Genomic DNA, 12554 nt, shown 5'->3' with positions numbered 1-12554 from the left:
ATGTGTACAAAAACATTATGAACACTATACCAAACAAGTTCATATATATATATATATATTTATATATGGTTGAACCTATATAATATATACAGGTTCAACTTCCCTTATCCAGAACTCCCTTATCCGGAACCACCCCTCATCCAGAACCATTTCTGGCCACCAGGTGGCACATGCGCAGAACTCCGACACGAACAAATTGAAGTCCTTCCTCGCTGCCGACTTCTGCAACCACCGCCAACCCCCCCCCCCCGCCCCCCAGCCCTCATAATCGCTTTGCCGCACTCCCAACCCTAAGCCAGACAGCCCTGATATCCCCTTGCTCAGTACCTGTACCATCCAATTTAACGTGACCACCCCTCGTCTGGAAAAATTCCTTATCCAGAACAGGCCAGGCTCCGACAGTTCCGGATAAGGGAGGTTCAACCTGTCTATCTAAATCCTATTGACAGCTACTATTGGTTGTTAAGGACATTTGGAGATCTAAATTAGACAAGCATTATTAATAAGGACATGTTTGAAAATTCATCTGCTTTTTCCTCAGAGGTCCTTACACAATTTACTATTCCCAGTGAATAAGGTAGGCTGCTAATTTTCCAATTTGGCATAAAACTGGAAGTTACGTTTCACAAAAGCAGCATTTTTTTTCCTAATTCCTTGTGAGGAAATGCCTGGCCTCTGCTTAGCATCCCTTACATCTGGCCACAAGAGGAATCAAAAATGTGAACTCCCATTCTACCACTCCATAACTCTTCAATGAGCTACAGCAATGCACTGACTACGCTGTATAAAGAAATATTTACAGATTAAGGCCATTGTTTACATCTAGATTTTGAAAGTCTAGGGGAATCAAGGGATATGGAGATCGGCTGGGATTGTGGAGTTGAGGTCGATGATCAGCCATGATCTTATTGAATGGCAGAGCAGACTCAAGGGGCCCTATGGTCTACTTATGTTACTGTACATCAGCAGCGCACACCATTGCTTTGTTCAGCTTACTCCAAATATACATTTACCTTCTTTATCTACATCAACATTCAAGAGCTGGCACACTCTGGATGACACAGGGACCACTAGCCCACATTACTGTACAATCATTGTGCTGAAACTAAAATAGTTAAGTCAGTTATGTTCGACGCTGCCTGCACAAAGTGAAATATTTGATGTAAAGTGCACTGAGCACCACCTTGTGGTATTTGTAAACCACTGCACACATGCCTCCTTTCCCAGTGGCTGTTAATATTTAACTGAACTGCACAATTATTCAAACAACTTTAAAGCTTGCATAAAAGACATGTTTTTGCAGGGAGGGGAAACATAAAACTCCACTGGAGGGAAAATATAAAATTTCATCCCACAAACATTCTTGTGGAAAGCAGGGCACTTGAAATTCCAAAATACACAACTAGAGATCCTGACGTGTACATTTCATTCTAGTTAACAGCTTACGAGTTATGAATAGGTTAACAGTTGTTGGCATATGAAACAATTCCAGATGAATATTCAGTTCTACTTTACAAAAACGACCCGTTACCTCCATGAAGGCGTTCATCTGCTTCTGCACCCGATTTACAAACCTCCATTGAATGACTAAGCTGTGTATGGAGAAACAAAGTAAAAATAAACCCAGAGGCAGGCTAGAATACTGCATAATTTTATTTCTCTTTAGCTTTTTAATGTTTCAATAGTTTGAGAAAACAAAGCCTCTCTGGGCTAACGGATTGCTAGTTTTGAGTTCACACGCTGTAGTATTGAAATAAACACTGAAATGGTGCAGAGAGAGGCCACAATGTTGAGTCCCAGTGTTAGAAGACTGAACTACGAGGAAAGGTTAGAAATGATTGGACTTCAACTCTAAAGGGAGGCAAATGAGAGGAGATTTTATCGTGATATACAAGATAGTAAGCGAGATAGAAAAGGCTAATTTTCAGCATTATTTCAAGTTAAACAACAACTGCTGAACAAAGGGACATAGATACAAACTGGTATAAGACAAGTTTAGGACTGTTACTAAGAAACACTTCTTCATACCAAGCATAACTAATACCTTAAAAAAATGCACCAGGTAGGTTAGTGAAGGAAAAAAAACGTTGGTATCATTCAAGAGATAGTTAGGTACTACAGTGGGAGAATGGAAGCATCAGCTATCTGGGCCAAATGCTCTCCATTATTTTTGTGACTTATGTTATTGTAAAATGCAACCCAAACAGCAGTAAAACTTTTATTGTTGCAATAGCCTAAACCGGAACAGTAAACAGACAATTTCTGTTATATCTTTTTACGATTTTAAAATTAGTTATTACAATTGGTTAGGCACGCAGGCTCGAATTACAGTGGAGCACATTTTGTGAAGAAGAAAAATTTCATTTTTGAGCCTCTGCTGTGGACTAGCACAAGCCTCATTAAACCTTCTGTTGGTTTGGGACATTGATGTGCTGTAAATTCTGGCTCCATTCAAACCTCCATACACACCTTTTATTTTAATTCGTATTTCCAAAATAATTAACGTAATATTTAAAGTACTAATTCACAGTAGCCCAGAAGAAAATCAGTTACAAAACGAGAGTTGGGAGAAAACAGTGTATATGTGGGGGAAGGGCACAAAGAAAATAATGAAAAGGGGAAGATGGTTAAATGAAGTATATATGCACTTACTCTATATACTCCCTTTTGTTTTCATTAGTAACCACCATGTCTGAACCATTGGGTTTCAGATCCACTTGATAGGTCTACAAAGGACAAGCCAAATTAGTAAAGTTACACAACAGAGAGGCTGGCAAGATGATGATACTCAAACAAAAAAAAAGCAAGCTGTGATTACTGTCATTCAAACCTCATGTAACATTCCATTTATTTTAAAGAAATGAACATTAAAATAAATACTTAAAAGTATTAATCACACAACTAAGAGCTTTCTGGTATGCAGCAATGGGCTGTTACTGTCATTGTAGCTTTGTGCAGCAGCAAGTCAATAACGCACGCAAAGGTGACTCAGAGATGTATCACTCAGAGAGCAAACTACCCCAAGTCAGCAGATGTAACACATCAGCTGACTTGTCATTGTGGGGCTCAGACAGAGGCTATGACTCAGGTATATCACCTGCTCCATGAAAGCGTCAGGAGATGGTGAGCCATCTGCACAGCATTATCAATGGTAATGAAGGTCACTACTGCCCTTGTTTGACAAAAAGCCATTGCAGGAACCCATCAGGTATATCACAAGAGTTAGCGACTTTTCAAGGCATCGGTCCATTTAGGAAATAATCGTGACAATTCATTAAAATTTGAAGGGAAAAAAAAATCTGGTGAACCACACAAGATTACTCGTTTCAATTTTGGTAAATTGATGTTACTGGAGTTCTCCAAGGCTCAATTTACATGGTTTAATTATAAGTTTCATTAGGATGATTAACTTGAAATACTGCACTCTTGAAACTTAAGAGGCGAGAAGTCTGCATACCTGCCCAAAATTTTCTTCATCTATACAAAATCTGAGATCCAGCTCAGTGGGGTCATTTTCAAGAATCCATCTTAAAGAATTGAAATATTCGCCATCCTAAAACAAAGCAACAAGAATGTAAAGGATTTATGGAGCGCACGAAGGACAAAAACAAACTGTATGCGGCAACAGTCTGATTGTAACAATTACTGGGATGGGTCATCCCCAAATACAACAATATTTAAGAAAGTAAACACACGATAAACACATGGTCCGGTTAACAGCATACATTTCACTAATAGCATGTAATGCTAAATTAGAAATGATGCAGTAAAATAAAACGTCATGAACCACTAACATATTTGTAATGATGTGAAAGAATATATGCATTGAGGCAGTTTTACTACAAAAAAATAACTATGAATAGGAAATCAATGGCTCAATTTAAATGGTACATTTATTTTCAGTAACACATCATTCGTCACTGATGTCATTGCACTACCGCTCTGTATAAATTTTGTAAAACTCCTCTCTTCCTGTCATGCCATGTTAAGTTGCTCAACAAAATGTGAGTGTTATGATGGTGGCTGCTAGGCAGATAAAAAGACTTATAACACAACTGAAAAAAGGTCGTTCACAAAATAAAGAACTAAGATATACAGATTGTTCATACATGGATGTACATAAACTACTAATGCTTTGCTGATAAGACAGGATGCCATTCAAATCTCTTTCAGTTTACTGTATCTGCTTAGCATACTGAATTGTCAAATGCCCTCTGATGTTTTGTACATATAGCAGCTGAGAGAAATCTTAATTCCACTTGCAACAAGATCTAGTTCGATAGTATTCAGAAATATTACTTAAAACAAAAACAAAATTCCCACAAGAGGTAGCAGTCTTAAAAATTAAAACTCTAGTTTTAATGTCTTGCTCCACCCAGGCTGTAGATCAAAGTTTGGGTAAAATCAAATTTATTAGCATAGTTTATAATGTGATGTAACTATAAGCAATGCAGTGGCACAGCACGTTGCAGTGTATCCATGCACTCGAAAATGAGCAGTGACCGTGTATCACTAAGAGAGAGAGAGAGAGAGAGAGAGAAAAGAAAGTCAGAATTTCCAACAAATTTCAGAGTGAAACTCTTCAGGGGCTTGTGGATCAGATAGTGACTGATTTCTTATCATTGTCCAATGGATGACGTGCAGTAACTCGTAAAGTTGCTTTTGTACTCACCACTGACTCCATATCTTTCAGTGTGATGGATTTTCCCAACATCATCTTGTAAAATGGCCTGATAAAGAAGCCTGAAATAAAAGCAAACTGAATGAACTGGACATGAACTCAAAAGATCGCTGCACCACAATATTAGTCAGGTGCTATCAGGTGCACTTGGAGCAAAACCTGCAAATGTTCAATTTTGTGATTTTCGTTGACAGTGAAAACAACATTAATATTCACCCACCAGGATTTACGGCTGCGGCAGAAACTTGGAAAAGCACCTCATTTACCCCAATCTCCAGGTAGTGGTTTGACATGTTGGAACAGTGTATTTGGAACACATTTTCCTGTGGCCTCAATTGAAGAAATCTCACATCACACATCCTTTGGTGATTACTTACGTGCTAGCAATGTATCAGAATTCTTTTATTATTTTATGAAAGTTGGTTAAATAAAACATGAAATCATAAGACAACTAATCAAATATCATCATAACCCAGTTGGACACAGATACCAGAAGACCCTGCTATCCTGCCAGCTCTCATTGATATCTGCTGGTTATTACTCTTGAATTCATGTCTTCTGTCACACATGCCAACAATTTTAACACTATCTAACAATAAACCAATATAAAGCCCGATATACACAATATACAATCACAATGGATAAAATTGAAGAATTAGTCAAAAATAAACAAGCCACTTCATTTAAGAAAGATATGAAGACTCACAACACATCATCACATCTGCACCCAATGGCGGACAAGTGGGGTGGGCAAAGGGATGGACAGAATGATCTGTCGTGGGGGAATCAGATATCAAGATAGTGATGAATGAACAAAAGTGGACAGGGTTCTGCAGCAAGTTATCTAATTTAAAAAAGCAAAATCATATGCAGGCAAATACAATACACTATTTAAAAAAAGCTATATGCAGACTGCCATTTGATGATTGCTCCCCCACAAACAGCCACCTTTCCACCAATGCTGAGTGGATTGGGAGGTGTTCAGGCTTGGATTTAATGGCTGTTTCTTGGCTATACAACCACAAGTGGATGCCATTATTCGAGTTGTTGCACCTTTACAATTGTAAACAAATTCAGCAGGTTTTCTTTGATTAGATATAGGATCTCTTCTCCATTGACTTGCATTTGTTCCAAGTAAACACGCATTACTTGCTGACGGTTGCTAAATTAGTCATTAATGTTTCATATTGTTTAAAAATGCATTTAATTTGTTTTCTATACATACATTGGTTGATATTCTTGCACATTCATCCCAAAATGAAGAATTTAGCTCCTGTTCTGCAGCCATATCCTTTCCTTGTTTGTAATTTTAATGCTTATATTTAAAGAGGCTTTGTTCAATATTGAGGGCTTTTTCAAGCAGACTCAGCACCTGGAACAACCTGTTTTGCATTCTCTCTTTTAGGGACACATTAGCCACACAAAAAAATTATGTGCTGCAGCTAAAATGATACCAAATGCAAGATGAGTTTTGGTGATGCAGTTGAAGTAAGTTAATGTAAAATTGCTTATATATGTTTCGTTGTTGAAATACATGACTGGTGAGGTGAAAGACATAACACCCCTCACATATATTAAAAACTTTACCAACAACATTTTGATGGCAACATTGCTTCTTCAAATCTCTTGGTCCAAACAAACAAAATGTGATTCGTTTGTTCAATGCATAAAAAGCTTCATGTTTGAAGTTTGAAAACAAACTGAGTAATAGATGACAAATGGGAGACAAAAAGGATTCTTTTCCATTACCAAATTCTGTTAAATTTAGAGCCACCTGGCTTTATGAATCATTGCCCTTTAGTGATTCATACCTACATGTATTTAAATGTCTCAGCTAGTCAAATGACACAGTGAGCTCAATGTTCCCCAATTCTGTTTTTTGGCGTATTTGAAGAGTTATGCCCGTTTTTATTTTGTCCTGACTACGCCAAAAAAAAACTTGAAAGTTTCCCCGTTTTAATTTTTGAAATTGGCGCCACACTTTAGTTTTGGGGGGGGGGGGGAGGGGGGGGGGGGTAAGGGAGGGTGGAGGAGCGACGGTGGAGCCTAAGACATGCGCAAAAAGAAATTGAGATTTTCTACGTGACTGGTATGGGCACGCATGCCCAGTACACTTCCCGGTCTGCATTCAGCCATTTTTAAAGAGCCAGTTGTGTGCGAGAACTTTTATTCTGAGTGGAAAAAATCGGAGGCTGCAATATGCAATGTGGCTCAAGAATCAAGAATTTCTCACAGGACGAAGTGCAGGCCCTGGTTACTGTAATTGAGGCCAGATGGCACGAGCTGGACACCAGCAGAGGTCAAATAAAAGTTTCACCAAAAGAAATGAAGAAACACTGTGCAATGGTGACCACCCCAAGATCCAGAGGCCAGTGCAAAAAGAAATGGCAGTACCTTGGTCAAGTAAATTAGTGTAAGTAATATTTTCATTTATTCACAGGAATTGCAATTGTAAATGTGACCATCTGTATATGTCCCACCCAGCAGAAAGACACCCTCTCTAAAAAGTGATATTTTTGTCTTTGCAGAGGAAGGTGGTACACAACAAAAGGGGAAGAACTTGAACAGGAGGAGGCCCGGCAATTCTGCACCCACTGACATCCTTGGAAGAGAGGGTCGCTGCTTTGATGGGTCCTGCCTGGAGAAACGCAATCACCACTCGCAAGCTGGTCCAACACTCGCGGGAGAGGGTAAGTCCTGTAAATTCCACAGTCTGGCTTTGCTAAATGTTAAGTAATGTGTAGGCTAGCCATGCTTCGATTCATGGGGATGTCGCCGTCTGCTACTCTTCAGTTGATGCAATGTGCTATCATTCATCATGGTCCTTCAAATGAACCTGCTGCCTGAATTGTGAGCCTACTCATGCCACCCTGCCCCACATCTCTGCTGCTAACCATTTGTCTGTTCTGTTATATTTTGCAGAACTTGAGGCCAACCCTGGCGAGGCTGAAGCTGATGCAGAAGATTCAGATGCGGACATGCCTGAAGAGAACATCTTCCAATCCCACCTTCCAGACCAAGAGCATGGGGAGGACGAAGCCCTCATTCTTTGTGTTCAGGAGTGATCGCGTAAGGTCAATGCTCTCCCCACTCTGGAGGAGGTGCTGGTTCTGCCCATTGAGATGTCAGCCCCTTTCCTGAGTAGTGCGTGTGTTGGGACATTTCATGGTTTCACATGGTCCAAGGCTGTGGGTCCCAGTGGGGTGTAGCGAGCCACACCCAGTGTGAGGAGGGGAAGGAGAGCTCAACAGTGCTCTCCTGAGGTGCAGGATCTAACAGATGTGGTTCAGATGATGGCAATGAGTGGAGAGAGCATGTACCTTACACGATCACTCCTGAACAGTGGGGTGGGTGATGAAGTATCGGGACTGTAGGGAGAAGTAACAACACTCTCGCGAGAAATGGGAACACTGTCCGGCAAAATTAGGGAAGGACTGTCGCAGGTAGTTGAGACACTGTCGGGGCATGAGGGAGGGAATGTTGGAGTTAGCTGCTGCAATAAAGGAACACGCCCAGACCTTGTGGCCATTGACGGAATCAACTGCCACTCCCACTCCAATCCCAAGACCAACCTCTAAAGAGGCCCAAGCCGGGCCTTCCACATTACCACCTGCCCACGACCCCCTAACAAGAAGTGCGCATTACCCGAGATGCTCGAAAGAATAAGCTTGGTACCAACCTGAGAAACGCTGCACTACTGCCAGCGGGCAGGGGTGGAGTCACCAGGACCAAACGCAGTGGGTGGTCTTAGAATAAGGTGGAGGAGAGATGAGTGCAGCCTTTGTTTGCTGCTGTTGCTGCTATTTTTGTTATTATTATTGTTGTTACTGCTGTAACTGTTGTCAAATTAAAAGTTTTTTGTAAATAATGTTATGTAAGTTTAAACGTTTGTAAGTGATCTTAACTGAATAGTTTAAAGTTTGATAACTTAATTTTAATAAAAATATTCTTGTAAGTACAAACAAGTGTTAACATTTTGAATAAAATATATTTTAAATTATAACTGAATCATTAAATTATTTGTTCCATTATTAACACAACACAACATTACAGAACAGGTCCAAACAGTAAACATGGTCCACTTCAGGCAACAAAGCGTTCACGGATGAACCGCTGGGGCAAGGCTCGAGCAATCATTAAAGGGGCACAACAGCCCGCCCTCCTCCGCCGTTGTGCTCCGGTAGTTGCATGGCTTCCTCGTCCTCCTCCTAGTCATCTGCATCTCCCTCATCAGCCACTCTCACCTCAGATGGGTCTTCCACTCCCAGCTGCTGTTGCCTCATGATGGCTAAGTGTGCAGCATGCAGCACACAACAGCGAACTGACTGACAATCTCCAGGGAGTATTGCAAGTAGCCTCCAAAAAGGTCCAGACATCGGAAACGCTGCTTCAAGATGCCAATAGTCCTCTCTATTATGCTGCGTGTCACAATGTCCAACATATTGTATTCCCACTCAGCTTCCGTCCGGGTTATGCATAGGCGCATTATGAGCCAGTTGGAGAGGCCGTACCCTTTGTCCCCCAGCAGCCAGCTCTGCCCTTCTAGCTGCTGCTGAAACATGGCAGATATAGCGCTCACGCATAGGATGAAAGCATCATGGGTGCTCCCAGGGTATCTTGCATCAACTGCCATGATGCGATGCATGTCATCATAGACGAGCTGCATGTTCATGGAATGGAAGCCTTTTCTGTTCCTGTACATCTCAGAATCCTCCAAAGGTGCTCGCAAGGCGATGTGGGTACAATCAATGCAGCCCTCTACCTTGGGGAAGCCAGCAATCCTGGAGAAGCCCACAGCCCTGTCACACATTGCCTGGGTGGTCATGGGGAACTTTATGTAGTCATTCCTCCGAGCATATAGTGCAGCTTGCTGAATGCATAGAAACATAGAAACATAGAAAATAGATGCAGGAGTAGGCCATTCGGCCCTTCTAGCCTGCACCGCCATTCAATGAGTTCATGGCTGAACATGCAACTTCAGTACCCCATTCCTGCTTTCTCGCCATACCCCTTGATCCCCCTAGTAGCAAGGACTTCATCTAACTCCTTCTTGAATATATTTAGTGAATTGGCCTCAACAACTTTCTGTGGTAGAGAATTCCACAGGTTCACCACTTTCTGGGTGAAGAAGTTTCTCCTCATCTCGGTCCTAAATGGCTTACCCCTTATCCCTAGACTGTGACCCCTGGTTCTGGACTTCCCCAACATTGAGAACATTCTTCCTGCATCTAACCTGTCTAAACCCGTCAGAATTTTAAACGTTTCTATGAGGTCCCCTCTCATTCTTCTGGACTCCATTGAATACAAGCAGTTATGTCTTGCTCGTTGAGAAATGGCGCACACATCCCCAGTTGTGGCCTAGAATGATCCAGATGCATAAAAAGAAAGCGCAGCTGTAACCTTTACTTCAACTGACAAAGCAGTCCTCCTGACGCTTCTAGGGTGCAGGTCTGCTTTTATTAACTCACAGATCTCGATTACAAATTCTTTGCAGAAACGCAGCCTTCTCACACAGTCTGCCTCACTCAGGTGTCGGTATAAATGCCTATCTCAATATACCTGATGTGGGTAAGGTCTCCTGCCCATCATCCTACGTACTCTGAGGTTCCTCAGGTGATGCTGTCTAATCAATCTGCTCCTCCACAGCACCATTATGCAGAAGGCTTGCACGAGGTATGACATTGTCAATATTGCCCCCATAATTAAATTGTAACTTTGCAACAATCTCAAAGCAGCAGCACAAAGCACTCACATCTCTTCTTTCCTCTCTCTCTCCAAGGTGGACGCCCTAGTATGGACTACACCCTGGTCTGCGCATGCGCAATAGGATTGCTTACAATGGGAAGCTAGACATTCAATGAAGATATCTGGGGCAACAAAGTGTAATGTAATCCTTGAATTTTTGATTTTTTTCAAAATACCACCCCCACCACTGAACCTCTCCTCCACCAGTCTCGAGGGTCGGAGCGTTGGCCGGCAGAATTGTTCCCTCATCCAGACACAGGGGCTCGGAACTCGGCTTCCATCCGCCCCCGCCACCCCCCCCGGCTTCTTTTGAAGCCAAGCCCCGAGGTCCTGTGTCCGGACAAGGGAGCGATTCTGCCGGCCGACGCTCCGACACTCAAGTCCGGTGAGGAGAGGTTTGGTGGTGGGGCGGTACTTTGAGAAAAATCAAAACTTCAAGAATTGTATTACACTTTCAATTTCTCCCTTTTGATTTTGAAAAAAAGGAAGATTTATGATGCATATTCTCTGCCTTCTTCACTCCCTCCAAAACTTCGGCTAAAAACAATGGCGTCTTTCTGCGCCGATTTTGTAATGTGTGCCGATTTCTGTTAAGTGCCCAGAAGGTTTTTGGGAGTGGTCATACGCAATCATAGGAAAAATCTAAGTTGGCCAAACTTGCTTAAATGTTAAAAACTGGTGCAGACAGCAGGTAATGCTACCATGCGCAAAAAGAATCATACCCAAGTGAATTACGCTGACGCAGAAACTTTGGGGAAACTTGGAGATTTCAATTTACTCCAAAAAAAACGGTGCACGCCAAAAAAACGGGGCAGATAATTGGGGAAAATTGAGCCCAGTAATTTAGCAATCCTGGTCAACATATATTTACTTGTAAGTACTGCTCCACAATCAAAACCTCGAACTTACCATCTAGTAGTTTTCCATGGTGCACTGCCATTCCAGCCACACGTCCAATGAATTTGAAGTAAGAAAGATGATCTTCGTTACAAAGACCAGAATTTGGGTTGATCTGAAGTGTGTAATTATCCCTGTTTTGAAAAGTATTTTTAAAAGCTGAAATTTAAAATACTGAAGAAAATACTCATGCATTATATAGTAAGGGTTATTTGGATAAATGAAAGACTGAACTGTTGAGACATCCTGGTCCCAAGTTTCCACATGATTTGCTCCTGGTGGAGAACAGAGTATCTTAGAAATCGCAATTCTCCACATTTAGTTTGCTCCAGTTCTAGTCAGGTAGAACAGTTTGGAACAGAATTTTTTTTTCAAAAGGGGACGTGTCCAGCCACTGACACCTGATTTGAAAGTTTCCACAGTGAAAACGTACTCCAAACTAACTTAGAATGGAGCAAGTGAAGATTTTTGTAGGCCTGAAAAAACCTTGTCTACACATTAAAAAATCAGGCGCAGGTTACAAATTAGGCATCCGGAACAAGGTGCTGGGGGGAAGGGAAGTCAAAACATTCTACAATAAATCCTTAGTTATACTTATACAAATAATTCCAACCTGAATAAAAATTTATAAGCAAAGAAAAGATTAAATAAACCATGTTCCTACCTGTGTGAAAGTGCTTCAGGCAGGGAGAAGGCTGCAGGAAGCCTCACAAGTTGAGGCAGCCGTTCCCGACGACAGCGGCGGGGGGGGGGAGGGGTGAGGAGGCAGTGAGGGCCCGACTGACTGACGGCAGGGAGGAGGCAGCCTTTCCCGACGGCAGCAGGGGGGGGGGGGGGGAGGAGGCAGCGAGAAGGCTGCAGGAAGCCTCAGAAGTTGAGGCAGCCATTCCCGACGGCGGGGTGGGGGGGGGGGGGGGGGGGAGGCCCCCCTGCCGTTGGTTGGGCCCGTCGGGAAACGGCTGCCTCAACTTCTGAGGCTTCCTGCAGCCTTCTCACTGCTGCAAGAAGCCTCAGTGCTGATCATGGAAGGGCAATGCGGTTTTATTAAAAAAATGTAAAAAATTGAACAGCTACAAAGAACTACAAAAATGGCCGAGTGCCAATGTTTCCTTCACACTGCGCGTACACGAACGCTCCAACGCGCACACGCAGGGTTGCCGGCACGAAAAAAACTCATTTAAATGGTACCCGCCCCCTCCTACTTACAAAATCGGCGCGAGTGGTAGGCTCC

The 12554-nt window shown here is 42.2% G+C and overlaps 1 protein-coding gene across 12 annotated transcripts in view; it reads right to left on the bottom strand.

Annotated features, from left to right (window-relative positions):
• Positions 1 to 12554, bottom strand: part of nedd4l (NEDD4 like E3 ubiquitin protein ligase) — a 614975-nt gene that overhangs the window by 27257 nt on the left and 575164 nt on the right. For all 12 annotated transcript variants that reach the window (XR_011588609.1, XR_011588608.1, XM_070867774.1 and 9 more), the window contains 5 exons: positions 11336 to 11457; positions 4673 to 4743; positions 3458 to 3553; positions 2653 to 2726; positions 1532 to 1592 (listed from right to left, as the gene is read on the bottom strand). Coding sequence is in view for 10 of the 12 variants with exons in the window: in XM_070867774.1 (XP_070723875.1) it covers positions 1532 to 1592; positions 2653 to 2726; positions 3458 to 3553; positions 4673 to 4743; positions 11336 to 11457 (424 nt within the window). In the remaining 2 variants the exon portion in view is untranslated. The remainder of the gene's footprint in view (positions 1 to 1531; positions 1593 to 2652; positions 2727 to 3457; positions 3554 to 4672; positions 4744 to 11335; positions 11458 to 12554) is intronic.

The sequence above is a fragment of the Pristiophorus japonicus genome, chromosome 2 (genome assembly GCF_044704955.1).
Source record: "Pristiophorus japonicus isolate sPriJap1 chromosome 2, sPriJap1.hap1, whole genome shotgun sequence".
Lineage (NCBI taxonomy): Eukaryota > Metazoa > Chordata > Chondrichthyes > Pristiophoridae > Pristiophorus > Pristiophorus japonicus.
The sequence above is the reverse complement of the archived record's forward strand: the minus strand, read 5'-3'. Positions and strand labels throughout refer to the sequence as shown.